Raw genomic sequence first — 14,764 nt, 5'->3', positions numbered from 1 at the left:
CCCTCCGCATCCCCCCCCCCCCCCCGCGCCCCTCCCCCCCCCCCCCCCTCACCCCCCCCCCCACAACACACACACCACACACACACCCTTACACACTGAGCAAATGAACGTCACCCAGCCCCATGTACAAGAATTATTTTAGGCAGGGGGGAAGTGAAATCTGTTATTAGTGGAGTGATGGCCTGGAGGTAACGCGTCCGCATAGGAAGCGAGAGAATCTGAGCGCGCTGGTTCGAATCACGGCTCAGCCGCCGATATTTTCTCCCCTTCCACTAGACCTTAAGTGGTGGTCTGGACGCTAGTCATTCGGATGAGTTGATAAACCGAGGTCCCATGTGCAGCATGCACTTAGCGCACGTAAAAGAATCCACGGCAACAAAAGGGTTGTTCCTGGAAAAATTCTTTAGAAAAATCCACTTCGATAGGAAAAGCAAACAAAAACTGCACGCAGGAAAAAAAATACAAAAAAAAAGGGGGGTGGCGCTCTCAGTGTAGCGATGCGCTCTCCCTGGGGAGAGCAGCCTGAATTTCACACAGAGAAATCTGTTATGACAGAAAAGAGAAATACAAATACACACACAGACACACACACACACACACTCATCAGCAGCCATCTCTCCAATGTCCTCTGCATGCAGTCAGTGAGTGTGCCGGGGGAAAAGAAATGAACAGCGTCACTCAGTTTTTTCCCCACACATTAATACTGTCCTCATTTCCTGGGAAAAGAACAAACAAACCAACAAATAAGCTCCTGAAATGCAAAGATTACCCTATTTTGTGTGTGTGTGTGTGTGTGTGTGTGTGTGTGTGTGCGTGCGTGCGTGCGTGTGTGTGTTGATACTATCCTCATTTCCTGGGAAAAGAACAAACAAACCAACAAATAAGCTCCTGAAATGCAAAGATTACCCTATTTTGTGTGTGTGTGTGTGTGTGTGTGTGTGTGTGTGTGCGTGCGTGCGTGTGTGTGTTGATGCTATCCTCATTTCCTGGGAAAAAAACAAACAAACCAACAAATAAGCTCCTGAAATGCAAAGATTACCCTATTTATTGTGTGTGTGTGTGTGTGTGTGTGTGCATGTGTGTGTGTGTGTGTGTGTGCAGTGCGTGCATGTGTGAGTAAGCACAAGTTTTTATATTGATATGCACTTGTATGTATCCTAATTTCTACTGTATCTGTGTTTGTGTATGATTTTCGATGTATTTTCGTATCTTTTTATGTACTATCTCCTCCCTCCTCCTCCTCCCCCCCCCCCCCCTGGGGAGAGCTCGTCGCCATAGTGCATGGCCACATTTTTTTTCTGTCTGTCTGCGAGTGTGTTATTTTGTGAGGCTACCAGAATGGGTTTTTTTGTTTTGTTTTGTTTTGTGTTTTGTTGTTGTTTTACACTGCAGTTTTATGCCACTGAGGGACAATCCTTTTGTTGCCGTGTTTTTTGTGGTTTAAAAAAAAAATTATTGTTATTGTTGTTTTTACGCGCGCTGAGTGCATGCTTGACACGGAGCATCGGTTTACTGTCTCACCCGAAAGACTAACATCCAGACCACCTCTCAAGGTCCTAGTGGAAGGGAGAGTTGGGGGGGTGTTAAAAACCCCTGCTCCGTTTATGGGGACCCCCACACCCCTAATCCCGCCCCCACCATCCCGGAAAACGGAGCACGGCTGCCTACATGGCAGGGGTAAAAATGGTCATACACGAAAAAGCCCACTGGTGTATGTATGCCTAATTTGGAGTGAACGTGGGAGTGGCAGCCCACGAACGACGACGAAGAAGAGGAAGAAGAAAATGATAAGAGACTCGAACCAGTGGACAGCCACTTCCCGTCATTCTGAACCATCTTCGGTTCAACCACGGCCCTCCACTTAAGTGTCGACGTGAAAGTGGAGTGTCACTGGTAAACTACAGGCCGTGTCCGGGAACACTTGGATGACTTGTTCTTCCCATTCTCTGCCCTGATTTCTCGGTGGAAAATATACTAAAGTGCCAAAGTTGGGTTTTGTTTTTGTTTTTGTTTTTTGTTGTTGTTGTTTTTTAATCGCTACCAGCTTTTTTGGAAACTTCAGATTGTAATTTGTCTCCTGTACTTGTAGGGTATAAGTATGTTTTTGTTTTGTTTGTTTGTGTGTGTGTGTGTGGTGTGTGTTTGTGTGTGTGTGTGTGTGTGTGTGTGCGCGTGTGTGTGTGCGCGCGTGCGTGCGTGCGTGCGTGTGTGTGTATGGTTTAGTGCCATCTCTTTACTCTGCCCAGGGGGGTTCCTGCGTCGTAGCTAAAATGAGTCAGCGGTAGGGTTCCGATATTACAGGGTTACTAATGAGTTTCTGCGGTGACCCAATATGAAAACTGGCTTCCTCTTTTTTCGCAGCTCGTTTTAATTAATGTGTTTTCGTTCTGCTGGAATTATTACAGGGACACATGATTAACGTTTGATGGCAAGAGAACGCGAGATAAAGTTCAGGATTATCATTATTATTATTATCATCATCATCGTAATCATCATTAACAAATGCATCCAGAGTTTTGTGAACGTCTGCTTCATGTGTTCAGAATCTCTGCGTGAACGGGGGAAAATGTTCACAGGAATCGTCGTGTAAGGAATTGGCATTCTTACTGCTAGAGAAAAGACTGTTTTCCATTTTTCATGAACCGTGGTTTGGTTGTCTTCAAAGACTTACCAATGACCGTATTATTTTTTTACCATTGGAAAAGAGATTAGCTGTTGTAGTGATGTGATAAGAAACTGTAGGGAGAGCTGGACAATACAAGGCTTTCAGAGACCTTAGCTACATGTGATGGACTTCACAAACATCCAAAGACTTTAGAGGCCTACACATTGGTGTCAAGTGTTGACAGCTACGATTTACACACATACATATATATATATATATCTGAAACTAGATAATGAAATGGGCTATAGGGACGTGCAGATAACTCTCTCTGGCCATTCTGGCATGACAGCGAAATAAAGACGTTCGGAAACTTCACCTTCTAACAAAGTTGCTGCCCACTTCGCCTCACCTCAAACAGCTGTGTACATGATGTGCAGTCGCGACTTTGTGCTTGAGGCTGCTAAGTGAGTAGACAACAACAACAACAGCAGCAGCAGCAACAATAACAATAAAACGACCAAAAAAAAACAAAAAACAAAACCACCAAAAAACAACACCAATAAGACTGGTCTTGTTGAGATGACAACAAAGCAACGACTTAATAAGATTACCTCCTACGGCAACGAAAACAACGAAGATAAAACACCAACAACAACAACAGCAACATCGTCACCACCACCACTACCAACAACACGACGGACAGAACCCGAAGAACAGACTTTCACAAAGCCATGATCAACACGGACTCTGAGCCCTCTCCCTCTTCCTCTCCCTCTTCTCCTCCCTCCGCCCTGTATCCCAAAGGAGACGTGTGCGGCAGCGTTCAGGAACTGAGGGCCCGGGTGGTCATCCTCTTAGAGGAGGAGAAGCGGCAGAGGAGGAGGAGGGGGGGGGAGGTGTTTGAGGAAGATGGAGGAGGAGGGGAGGAGGAGGACGTCGTGGAGAGGAGGTGGGGGAGGTCCTCTGGGTCCACGTCGACGACGTCCTCTCTGAGTTTCGCCGCCAGGGTGCAGAGATGTGTGAGCGAAAAGGGTTTTTTTTCGTTTTTTTTGTTTTGTTTGGTGTTTTGTTTGGTTTGGGGGAGCTTTTGTCTTTTTCTTTATTTTTCTTTTTTCAGGGGGTGGGGTGTTGTTTGTGTGTGTGTGTGTGTGTGTGTGTGTGTGTGCCTTCTGTGCTGTCTCTCTCTCTCTCTCTCTCTCTCTCTCTCTCTCTCTCTCTCAGTCTCTGTATCTGTGTGTGTAGTTGGTTTAGTTGGTTTGGTGGTGTGGTAGTTGTTGGCCATGGAGACTCTGTCTGTCTGTCTCCCTGCCTTTTCCGCCCTCTCTCTCTCTCTCTCTCTCTCTCTCTCTCTCTCTCTCTCTCAGGGTAGAGATGTGTGAACGAGAGGGGGTTTTCTTCTTCTCTTTTTTTTTTTTTTTTTTTCTTTTTGTTTGTTTTTGTTTGCTTGCTTTCTGGTTAAAATAATCTTTGATTGTTCAACAGTACGCATGAGTACAATAAAGCAATGACAAAAGAGCGTCAACAAACTTAAAGCTTATACTGTGCTCACAACGTTGCACTTTAATTTAACATGATGGCTGGTGAGCCATAATTATTATCACTTGTATAAAAAAAATTGTATAATTTGTATCAAATTTTTGTATATTCAGTGTGTGTGTGTGTGTGTGTGTGTGTGTGTGTGTGAGTGGTTTTGTGGTGTGGCTAGTTGTTGGTCAGGGAGACTGTCTGTGTCTGTCGGTCTGTCTGTCTGTCTCCCTGGCTCTCCTGTTTCTCTCTCGCGCGCTCTCTCTTTATCTCTTTCTTTCTCTTTCTCTCTCTTTCTCTTTCGCTCTCTCTGTCTGTCTGTCTGTCTGTCTCTCTCTCTCTCTCATCATCCCTTACCTTTTGTCTTTTTTTTTTTTGTTTTTGTCTCTGTCTGTACCCATCCCACCCTCTGTGTCATTTCTGTCTTCTATTCCATTTATCTCTATCACCCTCTCTCTCTCTCTCTCTCTCTCTCTCTCTCTCTCTCTCTCTCGATCAGTCTCTGTCTTTCTCTCTGTATGTGCATGGAATAGAACACATCTTCCTCGGAAAGAGTCGGAACAGTTAAGGATTATTGTAAGTCAGGTGCAGTACGTTGACCACATTCAGAGCGCTCACACGTTCAGTTAAGGATTATTGTATGTCAGGTGCAGTACGTTGACCACATTCAGAGCGCTCACACGTTCAGTTAAGGATTATTGTATGTCAGGTGCAGTACGTTGACCACATTCAGAGCGCTCACACGTTCAGTTAAGGATTATTGTATGTCAGGTGCAGTACGTTGACCACATTCAGAGCGCTCACACGTTCAGTTAAGGATTATTGTATGTCAGGTGCAGTACGTTGACCACATTCAGAGCGCTCACACGTTCAGTTAAGGATTATTGTATGTCAGGTGCAGTACGTTGACCACATTCAGAGCGCTCACACGTTCAGTTAAGGATTATTGTATGTCAGGTGCAGTACGTTGACCACATTCAGAGCGCTCACACGTTCAGTTAAGGATTATTGTATGTCAGGTGCAGTACGTTGACCACATTCAGAGCGCTCACACGTTCAGTTAAGGATTATTGTAAGTCAGGTGCAGTACGTTGACCACATTCAGAGCGCTCACACGTAGTTCCTGTTTTGTCCACCTCACCCAGTCTGTCGTTTCATTTATACGGATCTGTCAGTGTGTTTTCATCAGTGTACCTGTCATCGAGTTAGCGTCCAGGCGTTTACGTTTGTGTTCATAAAGTCCAATGTCCAGGTTTAAACGATCTGAGTTTCAAAAACGCTCTCAGTTTCGAAATTGTAGTATATGTTTGTACTGGAATTTGGGGAAAGCATGTTATGAAAGAATTCATTTATAATTGGTGGTGGTGGTGGTGGTCTTCTTCTTTTTCTTCTTCTTCTTCTTTTTCTTCTTCTTCTTCTTCTTCTCCGTTCGTGGGCTGCAACTCCCACGTTCACTCGTACGTACACGAGTGGGCTTTTACGTGTATGACCGTTTTTACCCCGCTATGTAGGCAGCCATACTCCGTTTTCGGGGGGGTGCATACAGGGCATGTTCTTGTTTCCATAACCCATCGAACGCTAACATGGATTACAGGATCATCTTTAACGTGCGTATTTGATCTTCTGCCTGCATACACACACGAAGGGGTTCAGGCACGAGCAGATCTGCACATAATTATGTTGACCATGGAGATAGGAAAAATCTTCACCTTTTACCAACCAGGCGCCGTTACCGAGATTCGAACCCATGACTCTCGGATTGAAAGTCCAACGCTTTAACCTCTCGGATATTGCGCCCGTCGGGATACCGTTTTGAACCCTTTATAAACGAGGAAGCTGTTAAGCTGTAAGACCGACAAAAAACAAAAAAACAAAAAACAACACACACACAAAAACGGGAGTTACACTAATCTAACTGGAAAGTTATCATGGCAGTGGTGACGCACACAGACCCATCACGAGACAAAATAAAAGAAAGTCTTACTGACAAATACAACTCCAACACGCAAAATAGCGTGTACAGCTCTTGCTTAGCACTGACGGTGTTGTGTTGCAGATGTCCACCCCGCAGCCCATCAAGTGTCGGGTGGAGAAGGCGGCAGCGACGACGGAGCCCAAGGCGAGGCGACCCGTCGCCGCCATCGTCCGTTCTTACAGCATGCCCGACAACCTGGACCGTCTGCACCGCAAGAAGAGCTACTTCAGTCTCATTGGTCAGTATTTATAGCGGAAAGAGTTGTCTCAGTCTTATTGGTCAGTATTTATAGCAGAAAGCGTTGCCTCAGTCTCATTGGTCGGTATTTTTAGCGTGAAAAATTGCCTCAGTCTCATTGGTCAGTATTTATATCTATAGCGAGAATAGTTGCTTCAGTCTTATTCGTCAGTATTTATGGCAAGAGGAGATATTTAAGTATACATTATTTGGTATTGATTTTATGACGGGAAGAGTTGCTTGTCTCGTGTTCGGCAGCAGTTCTTGTGTCGTAAGTGTTCGGCAGCGTGTTGATGACAGCGGTTCCAGTATTGTAAGTGTTTCGGCAGTGTGCTGATGACAGCAGTAGCTGTGTTGTAAGTGTTGGGCTGTGTGTTGATGACAGCAGTTCTTGTGTGGTAAGTGTTGGCCAGCGTGTTGATGACAGCAGTTCCTGTGTCATAAGTGTTTCGGCAGCATGTTGATGACAGCAGTTCCTGTGTCATAAGTGTTGGTCAGCGTGTTGATGACAGCAGTTCCTGTGTCATAAGTGTTTCGGCAGCATGTTGATGACAGCAGTTCCTGTGTCATAAGTGTTGGGCAGTGTGTTGATGACAGCAGTTCTTGTGTTGTAAGTGTTGGGCAGCATGTTGATGACAGCAGTTCCTTTGTTGTAAGTGTTGGGCAGCGTGTTGATGACAGCAGTCCCTGTGTCGTAAGTGTTGGGCAGTGTGTTGATGACAGCAGTTCCTTTGTTGTAAGTGTTCGGCAGCATGTTGATGACAGCAGTTCCTTTGTTGTAAGTGTTGGGCAGCGTGTTGATGACAGCAGTCCCTGTGTCGTAAGTGTTGGGCAGTGTGTTGATGACAGCAGTTCTTGTGTTGTAAGTGTTCGGCAGCATGTTGATGACAGCAGTTCCTGTGTTGTAAGTGTTGGGCAGCGTGTTGATGACAGCAGTTCCTGTGTTGTAAGTGTTGGGCAGCATGTTGATGACAGCAGTTCCTGTGTCATAAGTGTTCGGCAGTGTGTTGATGACAGCAGTTCCTGTGTTGTAAGTGTTCGGCAGTGTGTTGATGACAGCAGTTCCTGTGTCATAAGTGTTGGGCAGCATGTTGATGACAGCAGTTCCTGTGTCATAAGTGTTGGGCAGCATGTTGATGACAGCAGTTCCTGTGTCATAAGTGTTTCGGCAGTGTGTTGATGACAGCAGTTCCTGTGTCGTAAGTGTTTCGGCAGTGTGTTGATGACAGCAGTTCCTGTGTCGTAAGTGTTGGCCAGCGTGTTGATGACAGCAGTTCCTGTGTCGTAAGTGTTGGGCAGTGTGTTGATGACAGCAGTTCCTGTGTCGTAAGTGTTGGCCAGCGTGTTGATGACAGCAGTTCCTGTGTCGTAAGTGTTGGCCAGCGTGTTGATGACAGCAGTTCCTGTGTCGTAAGTGTTTCGGTAGTGTGTTGATGACAGCAGTTCCTGTGTCGTAAGTGTTTCGGTAGTGTGTGTTGATGACAGCAGTTCCTGTGTCGTAAGTGTTTCGGTAGTGTGTGTTGATGACAGCAGTTCCTGTGTCGTAAGTGCTTCGACAGCGTGTTGATGACAGCCAGTCCACCACTCACCTGTCCCCGTGTTGCAGGCTACGAGCTGCACAGCGAGTGGAGCCAGCACAGCGGCGGGGACGACTCCTCGGACGAGTCTGAGCTGTCCATGGACCTCCACAGGGAGAAGTCGCTCAGCACCAGGGCTTCCAGGGTCACCCTGGCCACCATTGACCAGGTAACAGGCTTATCAACCCACCCACCCCACTTCCCAAGACGTAGTATGGCTGCCTGCTTGGCTGGGCAAGGGAGGAGGGGGCGGGAAGTGGGGGTGTACAAAACGGTCATACCCGTATCGTAGAATGAATATGGATACTTATATTGTGCCTGTCCTCGGTCGGAGACCAAGCTCGATGCGCACGAGAGAACGTGTGTTGTGTGTTTTTACTTGAACCATTGTCACCAGTGGCTGGGGCAAAAAGTTTGCACAAAGCTGACGTATGATTGATTCAGGAATTAATTTAGAACTAAATATAAAATCTATTCTGTTGTCATCTTTCCTGCTTATCGAAATCAGTGTGCAACAAAACAGATCGAAACAGAATAATAATAATAATAAATTATAATGATAATAATAATAATGATGATGATGATGATGATGATAAACTTACGAAACAAAATCGAAGTTCAGTTGAGACACTTCAAACGCGAAATGAGAACTGCGAGCTTAACTACCGAGAGAATCGATCGGCTTTGATCCCGAATCGCTCCCCTTCCCCCTCCTCTCTCCACCTCTTCCTTCTCTCCCCTTTCCCTTTGTCCCTTCTCCTGTGTTCTTGTGGGCATTCGGTCTGGAACCCGCAGTCAAAAACATTGTGCAGAGAGGTGGAAGACGTCCAGCGACGGGCAACGAAACTGATTGGTCATCTGAAGAACAAGCCTTATCATGAAACTGATTGGTCATTTGAAGAACAAGCTTTATGAAACTGATTGGTCATCTGAAGAACAAGCCTTATCATGAAACTGATTGGTCATTTGAAGAACAAGCTTTATGAAACTGATTGGTCATCTGAAGAACAAGCCTTATCATGAAACTGATTGGTCATCTGAAGAACAAGCTTTATGAAACTGATTGGTCATCTGAAGAACAAGCCTTATCATGAAACTGATTGGTCATTTGAAGAACAAGCTTTATGAAACTGATTGGTCATCTGAAGAACAAGCCTTATCATGAAACTGATTGGTCATTTGAAGAACAAGCCTTATGAAACTGATTGGTCATTTGAAGAACAAGCTTTATGAAACTGATTGGTCATTTGAAGAACAAGCCTTTTGAAACTGATTGGTCATTTGAAGAACAAGCCTTATGAAACTGATTGGTCATTTGAAGAGCAAGCCTTATGAAACTGATTGGTCATCTGAAGAACAAGCCTTATCATGAAGCTGATTGGTCATCTGAAGGACAAGCCTTATCGTGAAAGACTCGCTTTGCTTAAGCTACCCAGTCTAGAACACAGGAGGCAGCGGGGAGATATGATCGAATGCTAAAAAAAATACATGCACGGAATCTACAAGACCACAAATCCCGAACTATCACCTGCAGTAGGTAGAGACAGAAGAGGCAACAGTTTAATGTTAAATAAATCGCATTGCAGACTGAAAGTGCGCAGTTCCTTCTTTACAGAGCGAGTCGTTAATAAATGGAACGGTTTGCCAGACAGTGTTGTGACTGCCCCAACCATGTTATCTTTCAAGACTAGGTTAGACGCTCATTGGGCCAACTCTCCAAGCATTTATGATCCAGTATGCTATCATTAGACCACGCATGCTGGTATACTGTATCCAGTTGAACGACGAACAGGTCTCCACAGGCCTAAAACGTCTGATTCCAGTTCAAGTTCTTCTTTAGTTCTTTCAGTCAAGCTGAGAAGTGTACGTCATTTCGAATTATTACGTCAACGCTTTCGCTCTAGACGTGACGTAGAGAATGCTGAGTTCCGTGAGGACCGCTTGTTATTTATTTATTTATTTATCTGTGCGTGCAGGTTGTGTTTGTTTCGTGACGGAACGTGTTTCCGACGCCACGGACATGAATGTGTTAGCGACACCACAGACATGAAGTTAGCAACATCACAGATGTGGAAGTGTTAGCGACACCACATGCATGAAGTTAGCTACACTGCAGATGTGAATTTGTTAGCAACACCACAGACTGGAAGCTAGCAACACCGCAGATGTGAATTTGTTAGCAACCACTCAGACTGGAAGCTAGCAACACCGCAGATGTGAATTTGTTAGCAACCACTCAGACTGGAAGCTAGCAACACTGCAGATGTGAATTTGTTAGCAACACCACAAACTGGAAGCTAGCAACACCGCAGATGTGAATTTGTTAGCAACCACTCAGACTGAAAGTTAGCAACACTGCAGATGTGAATTTGTTAGCAACATCACAGACTGGAATCTAGCAACACTGCAGATGTGAATTTGTTTGCAACGCCACAGACTGGAAGCTAGCAACACTGCAGATGTGAATTTGTTAGCAACCACTCAGACTGAAAGTTAGCAACACTGCAGATGTGAATTTGTTAGCAACATCACAGACTGGAAGCTAGCAACACTGCAGATGTGAATTTGTTTGCAACGCCACAGACTGGAAGCTAGCAACACTGCAGATGTGAATTTGTTAGCAACCACTCAGACTGAAAGTTAGCAACACTGCAGATGTGAATTTGTTAGCAACATCACAGACTGGAATCTAGCAACACTGCAGATGTGAATTTGTTAGCAACATCACAGACTGGAAGCTAGCAACACTGCAGATGTGAATTTGTTAGCAACACCACAAACTGGAAGCTAGCAACACCGCAGATGTGAATTTGTTAGCAACCACTCAGACTGGAAGCTAGCAACACTGCAGATGTGAATTTGTTAGCAACACCACAAACTGGAAGCTAGCAACACTGCAGATGTGAATTTGTTAGCAACATCACAGACTGGAAGTTAGCAACACCGCAGATGTGAATCGGTTAGCAACATCACAGACTGGAAGTTAGCAACACTGCAGATGTGAATTTGTTAGCAACATCACAGACGGTAAATGTGTTGCCAACACTACAGATGTGAACATTTAAGCTACCCTGTAAACGTAAACGTGATAGCGACACCATAGACATGAACTTGTTGACACCATAGACGTGAACTTGTTGACACCATAGACGTGAACTTGATACCATAGATGTGAACGTCATAGTGACACCATGGACGTGAACGTGATAGCGACACCACAGATGCGAACGTATTGACACCACAGACATAACTTGTTGACACCATAGACGTGAACGTGTTGACACCATAGACGTGAACGTGTTGACACCACAGACGTGAACGTGATAGCGACACCTTTGACATGAACGGTGATAGCGGCGCCATAGCTGCGAGAGTTTGATCCGACGATGGGTGAAGAAGAGGAGTTTTTGTGGAGGCTGGTCAGCAAGATAGCAGTGCCTGCCCTCTGTGGCTTAGCGTTACTGTTCGCTGTGTTCACCAGCCGTGCCTGGAGGCCGGGGAAACGGCCAGTGATACGCCGGCAAGCGTTGAAGGGTGTGAGTTTGTGCCGGTCGGAAAGAACTGGCTCGAGCATGCATGCACTCGCACATTCAGCCGCCCCCCTCCCCCCTCCCCCCTCCTCCCCACCTCCCCACCTCTCCCCCCCCTCTCTCTCTCTCAAACTGGTGATCACCAGGGTGGTGGAAAGAATGTAAATACTTTGTTTTCTTCTTTCTTTCTTTTTTTCTTTTTTTTTTCTTTTTTTTTTCCCTTGCACAGAAGGATGTATGTAATTTACTTTTTTAGTAACCGGAATTCAGGGACCCATTTCAGCGGTAATGTTTGTCCATAGTTGAAGCAATGTTAACATTAATTTGAACATGTTTTGACCCATTTTTGTGTGATTGTGTACTTTTTTTAGGGCTATTATTGTGCTCTTTTCTTCATACACACACACACACACACACACACACACACACACACACATTCAGTCGCTACATTCATGTGCAGCCATCTTACCAGGTCCATAAAATCGATTGCATTTACACGTTCATTCATTCTGTGCTGTTCAGAGAGCCGTTCTTTCTGTTTATAGTCCCCTGATTGTGCAAAGGTTAAAAAAAAAAATTTTTTTTTTAATTAATTTTAAAAAAATTAATCTTGGTGGCTTCTCATAATATGGGTCATTTCGCGTCATGTTCTTATCCTGTTGATTTGAAGGGTGGATTGCATAGCATCATTTCTCATGTGCCTACATTTCAAAACGCACGGAAATGTTCGCTTGATTACATAACAGAATGTACGACACTAAATAAGATAATTATTATGAAGTTACCGAGAACGTATCAGAAGATGCACACGTATACTTTCGTATCCAACAAGACATATGTTTGCTGGTTAACCGTGTCAGTGTGTGCTGCGGCACTTGGTTTTGCTTTGTTCTTGGGGCAAGAAATCTGAAGGAAGTTCCCAAAGGGAAGTAACTTTCGAGCGAAGAATGTTGAAATGGTTTTCTCCCACAGTTGTGCAGCCTTGATTGCTGACTGGCAGTGAGCGATTCCATGCACGCTTGTTTTGCTTTTCAAGTCCAGCGGTACCTGTTTAGCTTGTTTGTTGTGCAAGACGAAGTGTATCCGTTTAGTGAATGAAATGTTTCGTTGATCACCCACATAAGTTTGTTTAGCCTTTGGGGAAATTGATTGCTTTAACATATTTTATGGAATTAATCCTTTATTAAGTGTGTGGATTTGTTTTGTTTTTTTTGTTGTTGTTTTTTTTCTTAACTGCCCGTCATTTTTTCTTTCGTTCTTTTTTCTTTACTTACTGATGATTTTACTTTCTAATGATTATTGAATTATTAAATCCTATGATTTTGTCTTAATTCATTGATAACTGGTGAGGGAGTGAGGGAGTCATCTTTGAACTGTTTTCCACAACAACAAAAAAACACATCCAAACCAGATTCTCCACCCTCACCAACAGGTATTTCACTGCATTCACACCCATTTTTTATTCTTTTTTCTTCTCTCTCTCTTTTTCCCTTTTTTTTTTTTTTTTTTTTTCCTCAAGGCCTGACTAAGCACGTTGGGTTACACTGCTGATCAGGCATCTGCTTGGTAGATGTGGTGTAGCGTATATGGATTTGACCGAACGCAGTGATGCCTCCTTGAGCTACTGATACTGATCACACCCCTTTTTCTTTCCTTTATTTTAAATATAGTTTTATTTTATTTTATTTTCTTGGTGCTTGCAGATGATGGAGGAGGAGAACCTTAAGCGCCGTTAGCTTCTCTGTGAGGGAACAGCGCTAATAGAAGAGCACTTTCATTAATTTTATGTTCACCCCCTTGGTTGTTTTTTTTGTTTGTTTTCTGTTAGTTTCATTTTATTTCGTTTTGTTTGTTGCCTGCAGATGATGGAGGAGGAGAACCTGACGTACGCGGAGGCGCTGTGGGACCACGTGACCATGGACCCTGACGAGCTGGGCTTCCGGGCCGGGGACCTGATCCGTGTGACGGACAGCGTGGACAAGCACTGGTGGTACGGGGGCACCCAGCACCGGGACGGCTGGTTCCCTGCCGCCTTCGTCAGGGTGGGTGCCGCTGTCTGGCTGTGGTGTTGCTGTCTTGTTGCTTTCTTGTTGTCTTCACTGGTTGTCGTGTTGTCTTCACTGGTTGTCGTGTTGTCTTCACGGGTTGTCGTGTTGTCTTCACGGGTTGTCGTGTTGTCTTCACTGGTTGTCGTGTTGTCTTCACGGGTTGTCGTGTTGTCTTCACTGGTTGTCGTGTTGTCTTCACTGGTTGTCGTGTTGTCTTCACGGGTTGTCGTGTTGTCTTCACGGGTTGTCGTGTTGTCTTCACTGGTTGTCATGTTGGGTTGATGGTTTTGGGTTTGTTGTTGGTGGTGTTTGTGTGGAGTTTGGGTTTAGTTTAGGTGGGTGAGTGGATGTTTGTGTGTTTGGGGGGGGGGGAAGGATGGATGAAGGTGTGAAGGTTGAGTGGATTGTAGCATGCGTATGTGTGCAGCCGTTTGTGTGTGTTTAAATTTTCGTATTCTGGTCGTTTTATGCTGTCTTTCTTTGCCTTTCTGTCTCTGCTTCTTGTGTTTCTGTCTCTCTGTCTGTCTCTCTCTCTCTCTCTCTCTCTCTCTCTCGGGCTCTTTCTGTCTGTCTGTCTGCCTCTCTCTCTCTCTCTCTCTCCCTCCCTCTCACTCTCTGTGTTCACATAGGATTTCTACAGTTTTTGTTTGTACATTGTGTTCTGTGTGTACGTTTGCCTTTTTTAGAATGGTTATCACGCAGTTAGTGAACCTGTTCATACCCCTCAAACCCCCATCCCTCATTAAAAACAACAAACAACAACAACAAACAGAGCAATCACGTAGCACGGCTAAAAATGTCCCCACACCAACTCACCACCCCCGCCATTTCTCTCTCTCTCTCTCTCCCTCTTTCTCTCTTATCAGCGTTTTTAACGACAGCGCTGTGACTGCAAACACCTGCTTTTGTAAATCATCGGAAGATAAAAGATTAATGCTGCCACCAATAGAATCTGTGTGTGTGTGTGTGTGTGTGTCTCGCTCTCTCTCTCACCGTGGAGGCCAGCAGTAAAGATGGCTGCTGATGCCATGTCGCGGGGTGCACGTTTGTGTTGCCAAGAAAACTGAAGGCAGTGCAAACTGGAGCGTCGCCAGCTAGTTGTCTGACAGAGAACAGATCATCGAGCTGACGGTTGTTTCTGGGATTTGTTGCTATCTGTGAAAGTTTTAAAAACTGGCGAGTTTTTTCCCCCTCCCAATCCTGGGTGAGGATTCAAGTGAAGGGGGGATGTCAGCCAACTTTTTTTTAGTAGTTGTCAGAAACAGCGA

At 45.0% G+C, this 14,764-nt stretch overlaps 1 protein-coding gene across 4 annotated transcripts in view; it reads left to right on the top strand.

Annotated features, from left to right (window-relative positions):
• LOC143275536 (uncharacterized) overlaps positions 1-14,764 on the top strand; it is a 151,937-nt gene that overhangs the window by 101,792 nt on the left and 35,381 nt on the right. For all 4 annotated transcript variants that reach the window (XR_013053438.1, XM_076579721.1, XM_076579720.1 and 1 more), the window contains 3 exons: positions 6,186-6,342; positions 7,948-8,087; positions 13,311-13,490. Coding sequence is in view for 3 of the 4 variants with exons in the window: in XM_076579721.1 (XP_076435836.1) it covers positions 6,186-6,342; positions 7,948-8,087; positions 13,311-13,490 (477 nt within the window). In the remaining variant the exon portion in view is untranslated. The remainder of the gene's footprint in view (positions 1-6,185; positions 6,343-7,947; positions 8,088-13,310; positions 13,491-14,764) is intronic.

Source organism: Babylonia areolata, chromosome 30 (assembly GCF_041734735.1).
Source record: "Babylonia areolata isolate BAREFJ2019XMU chromosome 30, ASM4173473v1, whole genome shotgun sequence".
Lineage (NCBI taxonomy): Eukaryota > Metazoa > Mollusca > Gastropoda > Neogastropoda > Buccinidae > Babylonia > Babylonia areolata.
Note: the sequence above shows the minus strand (reverse complement) of the source record. Positions and strands in the feature narration are given on the sequence as shown.